Raw genomic sequence first — 12,904 nt, 5'->3', positions numbered from 1 at the left:
TTCCCAGGCATTACCATTCTCCTCCGGAGGAAGGTAGGTTTATTACCGATCTCTCAACGTGCGATTAATGGAAGATGTCTATGGGTCTATTCTCGACTATTTTTTTGTACTGTTCCCCCCTTGCAAAAACTTTTTTTTGTCAGGTTCCCCCCTCGCAAAAACTGTTTTCCCTCAATCCCCCGGTTTTGTGGCACATTTTGTTGCCGTTTAAAGCAGGTAATGTAAGCAAAAACATTTAGGAAAATGCAGTTCTGTTTTGTAAAATTTGACGGTGTTTTTCAAACGAAAAGAAGTTCAACTGAATTAATGTTTGCTATTTTATTTTATTTTTGGCAGGAACTCAAAGCTTATGGATTTGGTAATATTTTTGGATCTTTCTTCTCTTGCTACCCATTTGCAGCCTCTGTTTCAAGAACATCAGTTCAAGATTCTGCTGGGGGTCGAACCCAAGTGAGTAGTCTGTTTGTGTTTACTTTAATTTTAAGACCTGACATTGTTTATTTTTTAAACACACACACACACACACACACACACACACACACACACACACACACACACACACACACACATATATATATATATATAATGTAACCCGCATATAAGAGACTTATTAGCTGATCACTATAACTCTCTTTTACCCGAGTCACACTTATATCCGGGGTTCTTATATTTGGGCTACTCTATAATAATACACAGGCTCTAATTTGGGACCAGAGAAAATCTCTCGTATATCTGTTTTTTTTAAAATATTCGGTCTCTTATATCCGGTTTAACCTGTATATATATATATATATATATATATATATATATATATATATTTCCGTGGAAGTATTCTTTATTTCCTTTTATTTCCTTTATATATATACCAATTTTATATATACCAATACGTATTTAAGAAGCTCAATGTAATCACAGAGCAATATAATGAATAAATGACAAAAGCCTATATTCCAAATTTTATGATGTTGACCATCTTAAAATTTATTCCTTTAATTCAGTTAACATTTACAATTCTTCTTCATTTACAAGTCTTTTTATTTCCTTTTGGTGGATTGATAGTTGCTTGTTCTTCTGATGAGTTAAGGGCAAAATGATTGATATAATGATTAAGTGAATGATTTTGTTCTACGAAACAGATACTGTCAAGAATTGTAAATGTCAACTGAATTAAAAGAATAAATTGTAAGATGGTCAACATCATGAAATTTAGAATATAGATTTTTGTCATTTATTAGTTATATATATATATATATATATATATATATATATATATATATATATATATATATATATATATAGTATGAGTTTCATTAACGTGTTTCTGTGGAATGAACTGGATTCGAACTTGACATATCCAGACTTTCAGTCCATATCGTTTACCAACATGACAATTCTGGTCCTGGATATGACCTTAAACTATATCTAATGGCGAGGCTCCAGCTTTCGGGCATTGGGGAGTGTGGAGCCACTCTTTAATTTTTATTGCTCCCAGGTCCATTTTGACCCGGAGTGGTAGTACCTGTTAGGTCCCCAACTATGGGTTAAATAGAAACCGACTTGAAAAAAAACTCAAAGATATTCTATTAAACATTTTTTCTTCAAATCACTGGATTCGGCACTAAATAACCTGAAAAGGGTTGATATGCCATAAAACAAAAACAACCAACCAACCAACATTTGACAATTCCTTTTCTTTATTTACCTCTTTTCTAAGAGTTTAGACACAAGATTAATTGTGAGTGTGATGAAAGTGTTTCGGTGAGACGAATTGGATTCGAACTTGGAATGCCCAGGTTCGTGTCGTGAACTACTCTTCATCTTTCTTTACTGTGAGCTCCTTAAACCAAGTGGATTCATGGCATGTCTGGAGCAAGTTCTGATAAAAAACTTTAAATAATGAAAAGTTCTTGTAGTCACCACCTTTTTTTTTATTTACATTCTTTTCAGAAAGTTAAACAACAAGGTAAAGTTTGGGTTTGATAAAATCAATGATCACAATCAGATCATTCCATTGTTGGCATTGGTTTCCCTGATATATTTCTAGTCAGAATTATTTCTAGAAAAAAATCGGGTCTTACGGGGAGACCATGTAAAGATTGCCAGCATCCACTTCATCATAAGCGACATATATAAAATCGGAAATTGTTAACCGGTTAAGCCCCCCCCCATCATTTTACGCTGCATAGCTTCAGCGGAATTTATATTTTATCATTTATAAAAACAGTTTGAATTTATTGCTTGTTAATAATTGTTTGTTACTTTGTAATGTAATTATATTTGGTTGATAATTGATAATTATACTATTTTTAAATATTTAAAAAAAAAATGCATTCTAATTACGGAAAAGGTTTGATTTGATTACTTATTAAAATATTTTTAAAATAAAAAAATTCAATTATAAAAAAGACAATTTATTTGATTAGTTCTAATAAACAAATTATGGAGAATAAAGTATTATTAACGAAATCCCCCCCCCCAAAAAAAAGGTAAAATATAGCCTAAAATATAATTTGGATTATTTTTGGATTAACACCGGTTTGCAATTTCAGATTTTAAATATGGTGGTCATGATATAGTAAATGCTTTCTATTTTACCCTATAATCTTTCAAATAACATTTGTTCTTTCGTTTTATAAAATTTAACCAATTAACCCTTTTGCTATGTATAATTATTTTATTACCTGACGTTGACAAGTGATCCAGCTAATGTTCTTCTTTTCTTATTATTCAACATGTTTAGTTTCCTTTTAATCTGCTTGATTTCATTGCTGCCTTTGGTTTCTCCAATTACAATTTTAGAATCAGTTACTCTCAAGATGGTCACATGAAGGTTGCCAACATTCGTAGCCAAAGTCGTACAATAGATTTAATAGATCTAATAGGATTCAAACACCACACACAGAGTCGTCAAATTCACATCGGTATCTACTTCACCATGGCCGCCTCCCATTCAGCTAGAAACAAATATTCATTGGAGATATTCATTGCTGCGGTGTCCACCTTACAAATAGCAATAAACTCTTCCTTTTATTATAAATACCGGGAGAATGTGCCTCTCAGTATTACGCGCACGTTATACGAAAGTTATGCACACTTGATAGTGTGACAGCACGTGGCCTTCCCTTCGACAAGCCGCCGACCCCAACGTTGTGTGCCGTGGATTACTATCTCCATCTCTTCATTGTTCTCGTTGGCCGTGTCATCATCTTTAGGTTCACACTGGCGGCTGTCGACGGAATTCACGCGGGTCACAAAGTAGAAGTAAAATAAGTCGTGGAACAAGAAAGGAAAAACAATTCCAATGTTTCACATATATTTGACGGTTGGACTTGTGTGTCTTCTCCCCATTCTATAGATGTTATGTTCGTCTTCCAGTCGCAATTCGGCTCTATCTCTGTTTCGCAGTCAGATCTAAAAACTATCCAAACGTGTTGCTATCAGCTCCCATCCGGAAGCTGCCCTTGCCTTGTAATCTGTTTTGTAGGTTTCTATTATTGTCAAATCTAAAAGGCTCGATCTAAAAATACCTACAGATTCATTGTTTGCTACTCCCTATTTCATTGTACATTTGTACGATACTTCCTATCTATTGTCCCCTCAGCACTTAGTAACTCATGTGTCACCTTCATAGTATCACAATATTCAGATTAAGTTGGTACCACTCTATTTGTTATTTGTATTTCTTTTCGATAGATTTCGTTTCCACTAAATATCTAGTTGTGCCTTTCTTACAAACCCTTACCGGTTCACATCATTTATAGAAATGCTTAGGCTTAAATGAGTTAGATCGTTGATCATCACTTGGCCAACGCGTACGGCATCCGACTTTGTGTCCATTCCAGTGATGGTCCGTCTGTGAAATGTACGTTGATATGATGTCCATCGTCTAACAGCTCGAAGACAACAACAACAACAACAACAACAACAACAACAACAACAACAACAACGACAACAACAACAACAACAACAACAACAACAACAACAACAACACCACCACCACCACCACCACCACCACCACAGCGGAATTCACCCTTGGTGGGTTGAACTGGCTTGTTTTGAAGGAGGAAGTCTCAAGACAATATTAAACGCATAAGAGGTCCCCAGTCGCATGTATATCCCGGTCAGGAGAAATGACGACCTTAGGTTTTTGCAGTTCTTGCAGAGAGGTGTCGAGGTCCTCTTACATACGACGACTGCTATTTTTAAATGTTCACCCATCTCATACTGATCAGCGTTGTTTAACTTCGATTATCTAACGACAACCGGCGTGTCAACGAAATTACACCAAGGAGCTCAAAACTATGGTAACTAATTATTACTTTTAAACGTTTCTTTTTATTTTTCAGTTAACCAACGTTTTCTCTTGCGTGCTTGTGTTGATCGTGATCTTGGTCATTGGACCTCTTTTCGAGGATTTGCCAAATGTAAGTATATATTACACTAACTGTTCCTACTCGGTATTGCCTAGCAGTTTATTTGCTTGAAGTTTATTTACTACTTGTTTTGCGTTTTTGTTTGATTTCTTCAATATATTTTTTCCATTTGAAAATAATTCTGATCCAAATAATGTATTTTATAAGTTATTAAGTCAAGTCATATTTTCATTCTTCCTGACTCCTTAATCTACGAAAAAAAATGACGTACTTTAATCAAATAGCGATTATGTAGGAAGAAAGCAATTGATGACTAAAAAACATAATATATGAGTTTGGGGTCAGTTTAAGTGTTACACGCGACTTAACAGTAATATGTTTTTAGAATTAACTGAAATGATTAATCAAATGCATGAGGTTATGTAGATATTATCGATAGAGTTTGATCTCTGAGTGAGCTATCAACTAATAGGAGGGTAGCTAGCGGATTGATTAATTTAATAACATGATATAGAATGATTTGATATTAGATTTCATTTGGAGTTCAAGTTTTCGAACTCAGAAGGGATAGCTACGTAAAGTCCGAATAGATAGGGGTACGTGGAACAATCATGGTACCTGTTATGATAGTCGGAAGCAACTTTTTGATACGGAAATGGATCCAGAGTCAAGAAAACCTGTACTATATGTGTGATTGTTATGTGTGTCTCCTGTCGGGGAAGGCAGTTGTAAACAAGGCTGTATGCAATGATCAAACATAACTTTTCTCAAGAAAAAAATTACGAGTAATTCAATGTTAATATTAATTTTTTTGACGTCACTCAGGAGACTTACTGGCCAGTCAGAATTTTTCCAAATGTTTCTTCACTCAATCCGCAGATGTGAGACCTAAACGCTGTCAATGTATGATGACGTTTCTCATTGTATTACGTATCCTGGGAAATTACTACATTCATAATTGATCGCATTATTATCGGTGCAACATTTAAGCCAAACCGAAATCGTGTGAAAGAGTCACAGTGATTTATGTATGTGCACCTGAAGATAGGCGATTCTGCAGGTCCAATATGGCAACATTAAAGCCTTCACACCGGCATTCTTGCAACTTCTGTGCACGTACATCTGCATTTGTTGTAAATGTGTCCACAAAGTCATTGAGCTCTCTGTAGTCTATCACAGGTCTCACTTTGATTATTTGATGATTCCTATTCGAGGATTCGTTGTGGGTATAACTTTAACCTCCATTCGAAGTGGCTGCGTGGTGTCAACAGTATCCTTAGCCGCATCTCGTGTGAGTACTCTAGCAGCCAGCAAATCACCCATAGTCAAGGCATCAATGACTGATACCTGTTGCAACTCCATTGAAAGATCGTTAGGGAACCTAGTCACATATGCTAGCTCCTATTGCAGTCTCAAGCTATTTCCCCGTGAATCCAGATATTCTTGCAAGTTGCTGCATGTTGTTAGCGTATATGTCCACGCGTTCTCCTGCCCACTTGACTTGTTTAAGCTTTGAATACACAGTGAATGATCCGTCCGCGAAAATCTCCTTTTACTGAACTTCAATCAAGTCGATGTTCATCTGAAGGCCATTCATACATCTCCAAATATAATCTGCAAATATAATGATAGAAGGTTTGCCACATAATCTATTTGCTGCAGTTTTTGCAACAAGCCCCACCTTTTTGAGCCAGGCAGCTACGTCTCTATCACCGTAGAAGGGTTTTGTTATATACCTATTGAGCTTTATATTTGCCATGTCCAGTAAATAAAAAACATAAAAAGTGAAATAATAAATAAATAAAAATAAGTGGCCGAAATAGCTTGACTGAAACTAAAATTTTTAAATAATAATAACAATAAATATTCGTGCACACTTCTTCTTGCTAACTCCCGATTTGAACTGTAATCCTTACCGACCGTTTTCCATCTCTCTCTCTCTCTCTCTCTCTCTCTCTCTCTCTCTCTTTCTCTGTCTCTCTCTGTGTCTCTTTCTCTCTCTCCCTCCCAGCTGTCCAAAATGAAGACTGTGCTGTGCTTTCCCATTCATTCTTGTTCACAGCAGTCATTAATACCATAACTATATTAATAAGGCGTCTATAGACGAAAGTTTTTATTTTCTCTTTCCTTCCTTGATTCCGTCACCCGATAGGATAGACAAAGGCGCCGTTGCTAGTGTAAGTCACGTTTTGCATTACTTTCGCCACCGGTAACAAACTTATAACTATTTAAATTAGCAAAATAATGCGCCCTCTGGTCGCATATTTTGGTAGTTTATATAATGTAAATGTTGAGTTTGAAAGAGGTAACACATGAGAAGATGATCTCACGTTAACAGAACAGATGATATATTTCTCTATTTCCAAAAGAAGGACGTAATGCCTGGGAGGATTGTCTCGTGACAACAGAATAAATAATGAAACCACCTCTGAATCGAGCATTGAAAAAGAGTACATTATTACAGTCAACATCAAAAGAATTAATATCATAATGTTAGGTCCAGACAGACAGATACAAAATCTCTATTGAAGATACAAAATCTCTATTGAAGATACAAAATCTCTATTGAAGATACAAAATCTCTATTGAAGATACAAAATCTCTATTATTGAAATCGCTTCGGGAAAGACATAAAGCAAATTGAAAATATATATATAAACATAGTATAAGAACACTAATTTAGAAGTAACAAACAAAAATAAACAATAGGTATATAGAGGCTGAATAGATAGTAAAGAATATACATAAATAGAAGAAATTTACAAAAGAATAAAAAAGATATATAGGGAGAAATATATACAAAAAATAATATAGAAAAATAAAATAATAATAGAGAACAATAAAAGTAAAAATACAATAAAAATTAAATATTTACTTTATTACATATACAGGGTGACCCCCCTCCAAAAAACAAAAACAAAAACAGGACATTCAATTGTTTTTCTGAGCATTTTACAATCAACGGAGAAAAAAAGGCCAAAGATCCTAGTGTTTTGATGTGATGTCTTGAATATAATAAACTAGTTATGACCAAAGTTTCATTTCATTCGGACAAAATACTAAAAAACGGGGCATAATTAGAGTTGGGGCTCGTTTTTTGTGGGTCACCCTATATATATATATATATATATATATATATATAAAATCGTATACAGGTACATGAAATAATATATGCGTCTGTGTGTGTGTGTATTATTTCATGTACCTATATACAATCTTATGTGTCTATTTTCGATATTTAGTATTGAATTATATATATATATATATATATATATATATATATATATATAGTTCAGAATTAACGCATAAGAAAAGGAGTAAAAGAAGATATATGCATAAGTTAGTTTATATTTAACATTTATCATTCAACTCTTAAGGACTTGTCAGTGTCCATGCTCGCGTACGCGTTTTCATGTACACATTTATGCGAGTTCCGTGTCTGACTGTTAGCAACCAACAAGTTCTGACTAATTTAATTTTTGTTGAGATTTTTCACAAACTGACAACTGTTCTCGTAAATTCTGTTGGTTAGCTAAAGAGTTTCTAACAGAATATTTTCTGGTCATAATCCTTGCAACTCTTGGTTACAAAATCGATTAGACTTTGTATAAGTGCCAACTATCGACTTTTCTAGCTTTCGTATTATCTGGATTCTTCGGACTACTGTTCTCATCTTGAGTGCTATTGACAATGTTTCAGTCGATCTTACCTCCGACCTTCTTCAGATCTAGCTTGTTGAACTCAGCAATCTTTCTGCAAAACTCGAGCATCTGCACGGAATTTTGAATAGAACAATTTATTTAATTCACGGGGGTAGAATTCTCTCGTTCCATCAGCCATGACTGGGCAGAAGTCCTAAATAATTCGCAATTGTATTTTGGGTGTCACTTGCTCTGAAGATTGAAATGTCACCCTCAAGAAGTGTGTAACTTTTAGAAATGAATTTTACAAAGCACTACATCCACTGTGCCACGAGCCCTTTAGACTGCATTCGTAGGGCCAACTCGTATAATAGATTCCAATACCGATTATGTAATAGGCTAAGCTGAGTTCTAATCCGTTATCTATAATTACTCCTTGGTCTAAATGAAACACTCATGGTCGTCCGATCTTCAAAGTTAAGCAACGTTGAATCTGATCAGGACTTAAATGAGTGACCGTTTATAAACAGAGAGTGTTTAAATTTGAAAACTGAAGTGGCCACACAGTTTCGCCAATACCGTTTGAAAATGTATAAATGCATCCACCTCTTTAGCTACGGATGAAAAAGTAGAATAGACTAGGTCCCTCGATCTTTGTAGAGCAACTAGTCTAAGAGAAGGAAAACTCTTAACTATCACGAACATTATTATCATATTATCAGCTTATCTTTGCATTTCTACTGATTGTCTTAAATTTCTTCTTGCAACCGAACTCACTCACTGCCGAGCCGGAAATGCGGGTTATTACTGCTTAAGCTTTGCTTCATTGCGGACACCCATCGAGCATGCATTTCTCCAAAGTTATTAGTAAAGCAACAGCGTTTACTTGTTTACAAAGTTTGTCCCACTCTATGTTTATTCAACCAATTTTTACTATTTTAATGCGCCTGTGAGCATTTACAGAAAATCAGTGTTTGTTTTTTCTTTTAAGTATTGTTATTTAATTTACATATGTTTGTATGTACACACCACAAACACGCATGTAAATTTATGGGAAAATATTTCGTTCTAAATGATAAGAAGAAGAATAACAATATGTCTATAGAATAATAATAATAATAATAATAATAATAATAATAATAATAATAATAATAATAATAATAATAATTATAAAAACAACAACAATAATAATATCATAATACAACAATAATAACACAATAATAATACAACAGCAATAACAATAGAAATAATACAACCATCCCAATAATAACAATAACAACAATAATAATACAACAACAGTAATAACTATAACAATAATAATACAATAATAATACAACAATAATATAATAACAATAATAATAATAACAATAATAATAATATAATAATATTACAACAATAATAATAACAATAATACAACAATAATATTTACAACAACAATAGTAATACGAAAATACGAAAACAACAATAAGAAAAACACTAATACAACAACAATAATACTGCAACAATAATGATACAATAATAATAATAATAATAATAATAATAATAATAATAATAATAATACAATAATAACACCACAATAATAATAATAATAATAATAATAATAATAATAATAATAAAACAATAATGATACAGTAATAATAATAATAATAATAATAATAATAATACAGCAATAATAATAAAGCAACAACAACAACAACAACAACAAATTATCACTTAGACTCTAGAGAACACCACAAGTTGCTATCAAAGAGAAACCTCTGTGATTACTCCTAGTGAGTAAATAATGATAATAATAATAATAATAATAATAATAATAATAATAATAATAATAATAATAATAATAATACAAGCAAATATCTTAAATGATATGATTTAATTTATTAAATTTCAAATGAAATCAAATCAGAATGTGGAGTGGTTGTGATCTAGCGTGTTGTTGGTACGCCTAGTCATTCATATATTTACTAGCTGTCGCTACCCGGAGTTACCCGAGATTATTTTTAGTTTCATCTATAATTTATGTGATTAAAATCTTTAAAGGTGAAAAGTAGACCAAGCGAACGGAATATTCGCTAAATACAGAGTTACTTCAGTTTTCTTTTTTAAATTGCGTCATTTTGAAAACGATTTAAGTGGATTAAGAAAATTTCCCAAGCGAATTAAATCAAATTACATTTTTTTTCTTGCCAAGAACAGATACCAACATCGCTTAAAACCCCCCAGATGAACCAGATTGGAACATTGATTTTGTAGGGCGAAAGAGGGGCGGGTTGTACAAGCGTGTATTCAACTATTTAGTTGGCTGGCGTAGAGAGACGAGAGGAGAAAAGGGGTTTCGACCTAGTTATCTCTTCCACTGTGTGTCCCCTTTATTTATTGATGTGTGACTTACATCCCAAAATCGTTATGAAATTTAACCTATGCAATTAGCTACAATAAAAAAGATGTAAAGAAATATAGGTTGAATCTATTATATAAGGCTAAATTTAGCATTCCTATGAAAAAGGTGATATACTTTTCCTCTGTAAAACAAGAAAAATGCTATCACATATTTCAGTAATTTATAATACATTAAAACATTTAAGGCCGTTAAAAAAGGGCAGCACCCTTTCAATGTCGCACGAGATAACAATTATCTAAAATGAAAAAGTTTTATTTAAAGTTTTAAAATGTTTCGAACCTATAAAACGGATGTAATTATTATTAACATCACTAAACCACTTGCAATGAAATTTTATTCGATCAATACCGAATCTAATCTGAAGTTTTATGGAAATTGCTCCAGACAAGGTAGGAAGTCATTTGATGCAGGCAGCTAAACATACCGCTTCAAGGTAAAAGAAAAGCAAACTAGCTAACGATAAGTGTTGCTTTTTTACCCACAAAACAGCAAACCTTCCTCCTCAGAAACATACCTTATGAAATATAAAGACTAAAGGACAAAATAAAGGAAGCGGGAGTTATGAAGCTACTGCAAGTAAACCCAAGGCATTTTCTACTCTCCATCTTCTTCTATAATATAAATCTCACCTGTCTATTTAAATGTATGTATGTAAGTATGTATATTTGTATGTCTGCCTAAAAATTTCAACAGAGGCGACAGATTTTCACGCGATCAGTATCGTTTTGAAGCCGACCCTTCGGACGCCAAATATCGAAAAAAATAGCTAAAAACATTAATTTCTTTCACGTCAACTGGACACTTTTCTCCAGGAAGGGGTCGCTTTTTTCGCCGATATTTTCGAAATTCATCACCTCTTTTTGATTGACTAGCCTTAATTTAAACCTACTTTCAGTATGGCGGTGGGCGCAACAGCAAACACGTCACGTTTTTTTCACGTTCTTTTCTTCTTTCGCGGTACGGGGTTGAGCCTGCCTGATTCCAACAAGTTTTTTTTTGCTTTGCTCAACACACACCTCCAAACACCCGGGCAACACCGGGCACCGAGGCTAGTAAATAAATAAAACAAATTGAAATGTATTATAGATGTTTTATGTGATATTTGTTCCTGTTTGTTTGGAAATAGTTTCTGGATTTTTTGCTCGGATAATGTCACTGTAAGAGTTGTAATATCTTGAGCATATAAAACTTCCATAATACGTTATATCTCTATCTTTATAAAGTTAGGTATGTTTATACATTTGTACGTACAGGAGTAAGAAAAAAGAAAGCGATAGTAACGAGGCTGTCGAGAGTAAACGCAGGGTCCATTTTCTATTCTATTAATTCTAAAAAGAAAGAAAATACAAAAAATGAATAAAAATATGTATTATGCACTTATGTGTTAGGTTAAAAAAAGATAGTACAACTAAAATGACGCAAATTCATCTAGGACATTTGTTTAAAAAAAAAAACGAACTTTATTGAAATATCTCGACCGCCATCTTCGGCCTTCATCAAGGTAAATGGCCAAAAGACATAAGTTGAATCTTAGTTCAAATACGGAAAGGGTCAACAAAACCCTCTCATCATGTTTAAAATGGCTTTTTAAATTTGCACGAGGATTTCTTTTTTATAAACAAAAGTGGTGGATGAATTTACATAAAGTTTGGCGTATGGTCATTTTTAAACCTAACAGCTAAGTACATAATAAAGTTTTGTACAGTATAGTTGCTTTTTAATTTATATATACGTAAATTGTTATATATATTGTTTTCTTTTCAGTGTGTTTTGTCAGCCATTATCTGGGTTGCTCTCCGGACTATGTTATTGCAAATTCTTGAGTTGAAAAGATTATGGAAAATATCAAAATATGATTTTGTAAGTAAATTACTTTTTTTTTATATTATTATTATTATTATTATTATTATCATCATCATCATCATCATCATCATCATCATCATTATTATTCGGGATAAAATTAGAGCTAGAGTTAATATAGCCCCATGATTCTAAAAATATCATTATTTTATCCATTGTTCGAGAGAATGCAGGGGTTCTGTAGTAGTAATTCTTCTAATGCACTCACCTCCAAAAGACAGAAAGTCTGTTCTGTTTGTTGTCAATACACAGGGGGGGGGGGGAGAAGAAGAAGAAGAAGACGAAGAAGAAGACGAAGAAGAAGAAGAAGAAGCGGTAGGTGTATCAGAATTTTTGTATGAATTTTTGACACCCATAACACGAAACTGCAAATAAAATGAAAAAACCTCGTAATTTCTCTTTTAAAAGTGGGTTATTTATTTTCTTTATGGATTATACTTCCAAAATAAACTATTAAAGTTGTATCAAAAGTAATAGAAATATTATTAATTCATTTTTTAAAAAACAGTAATGAAATTAATTGAATTTTACGAGCTCAGTATTTTTCAATTTGTAAATTTTAAAAATCTATCAAAATTTTTCTATTGATTCTATTTTTACGATATTTTCAGGTTCAATGTGAAAGTTCA

At 33.0% G+C, this 12,904-nt stretch overlaps 1 protein-coding gene across 6 annotated transcripts in view; it reads left to right on the top strand.

Moving 5' to 3' along the window:
• Positions 1 to 12,904, top strand: part of LOC145258261 (sulfate transporter-like) — a 292,022-nt gene that overhangs the window by 214,743 nt on the left and 64,375 nt on the right. For all 6 annotated transcript variants that reach the window (XM_080116274.1, XM_080116266.1, XM_080116289.1 and 3 more), the window contains 3 exons: positions 337 to 450; positions 4,347 to 4,424; positions 12,180 to 12,275. In XM_080116274.1, coding sequence (XP_079972400.1) covers positions 337 to 450; positions 4,347 to 4,424; positions 12,180 to 12,275 — 288 coding nt within the window. The remainder of the gene's footprint in view (positions 1 to 336; positions 451 to 4,346; positions 4,425 to 12,179; positions 12,276 to 12,904) is intronic.

The sequence above is a fragment of the Euprymna scolopes genome, chromosome 3 (assembly GCF_053919585.1).
Source record: "Euprymna scolopes isolate OS-2025 chromosome 3, ASM5391958v1, whole genome shotgun sequence".
Taxonomy (NCBI): domain Eukaryota; kingdom Metazoa; phylum Mollusca; class Cephalopoda; order Sepiida; family Sepiolidae; genus Euprymna; species Euprymna scolopes.
This window is presented reverse-complemented; position numbering and strand designations above follow the sequence as displayed.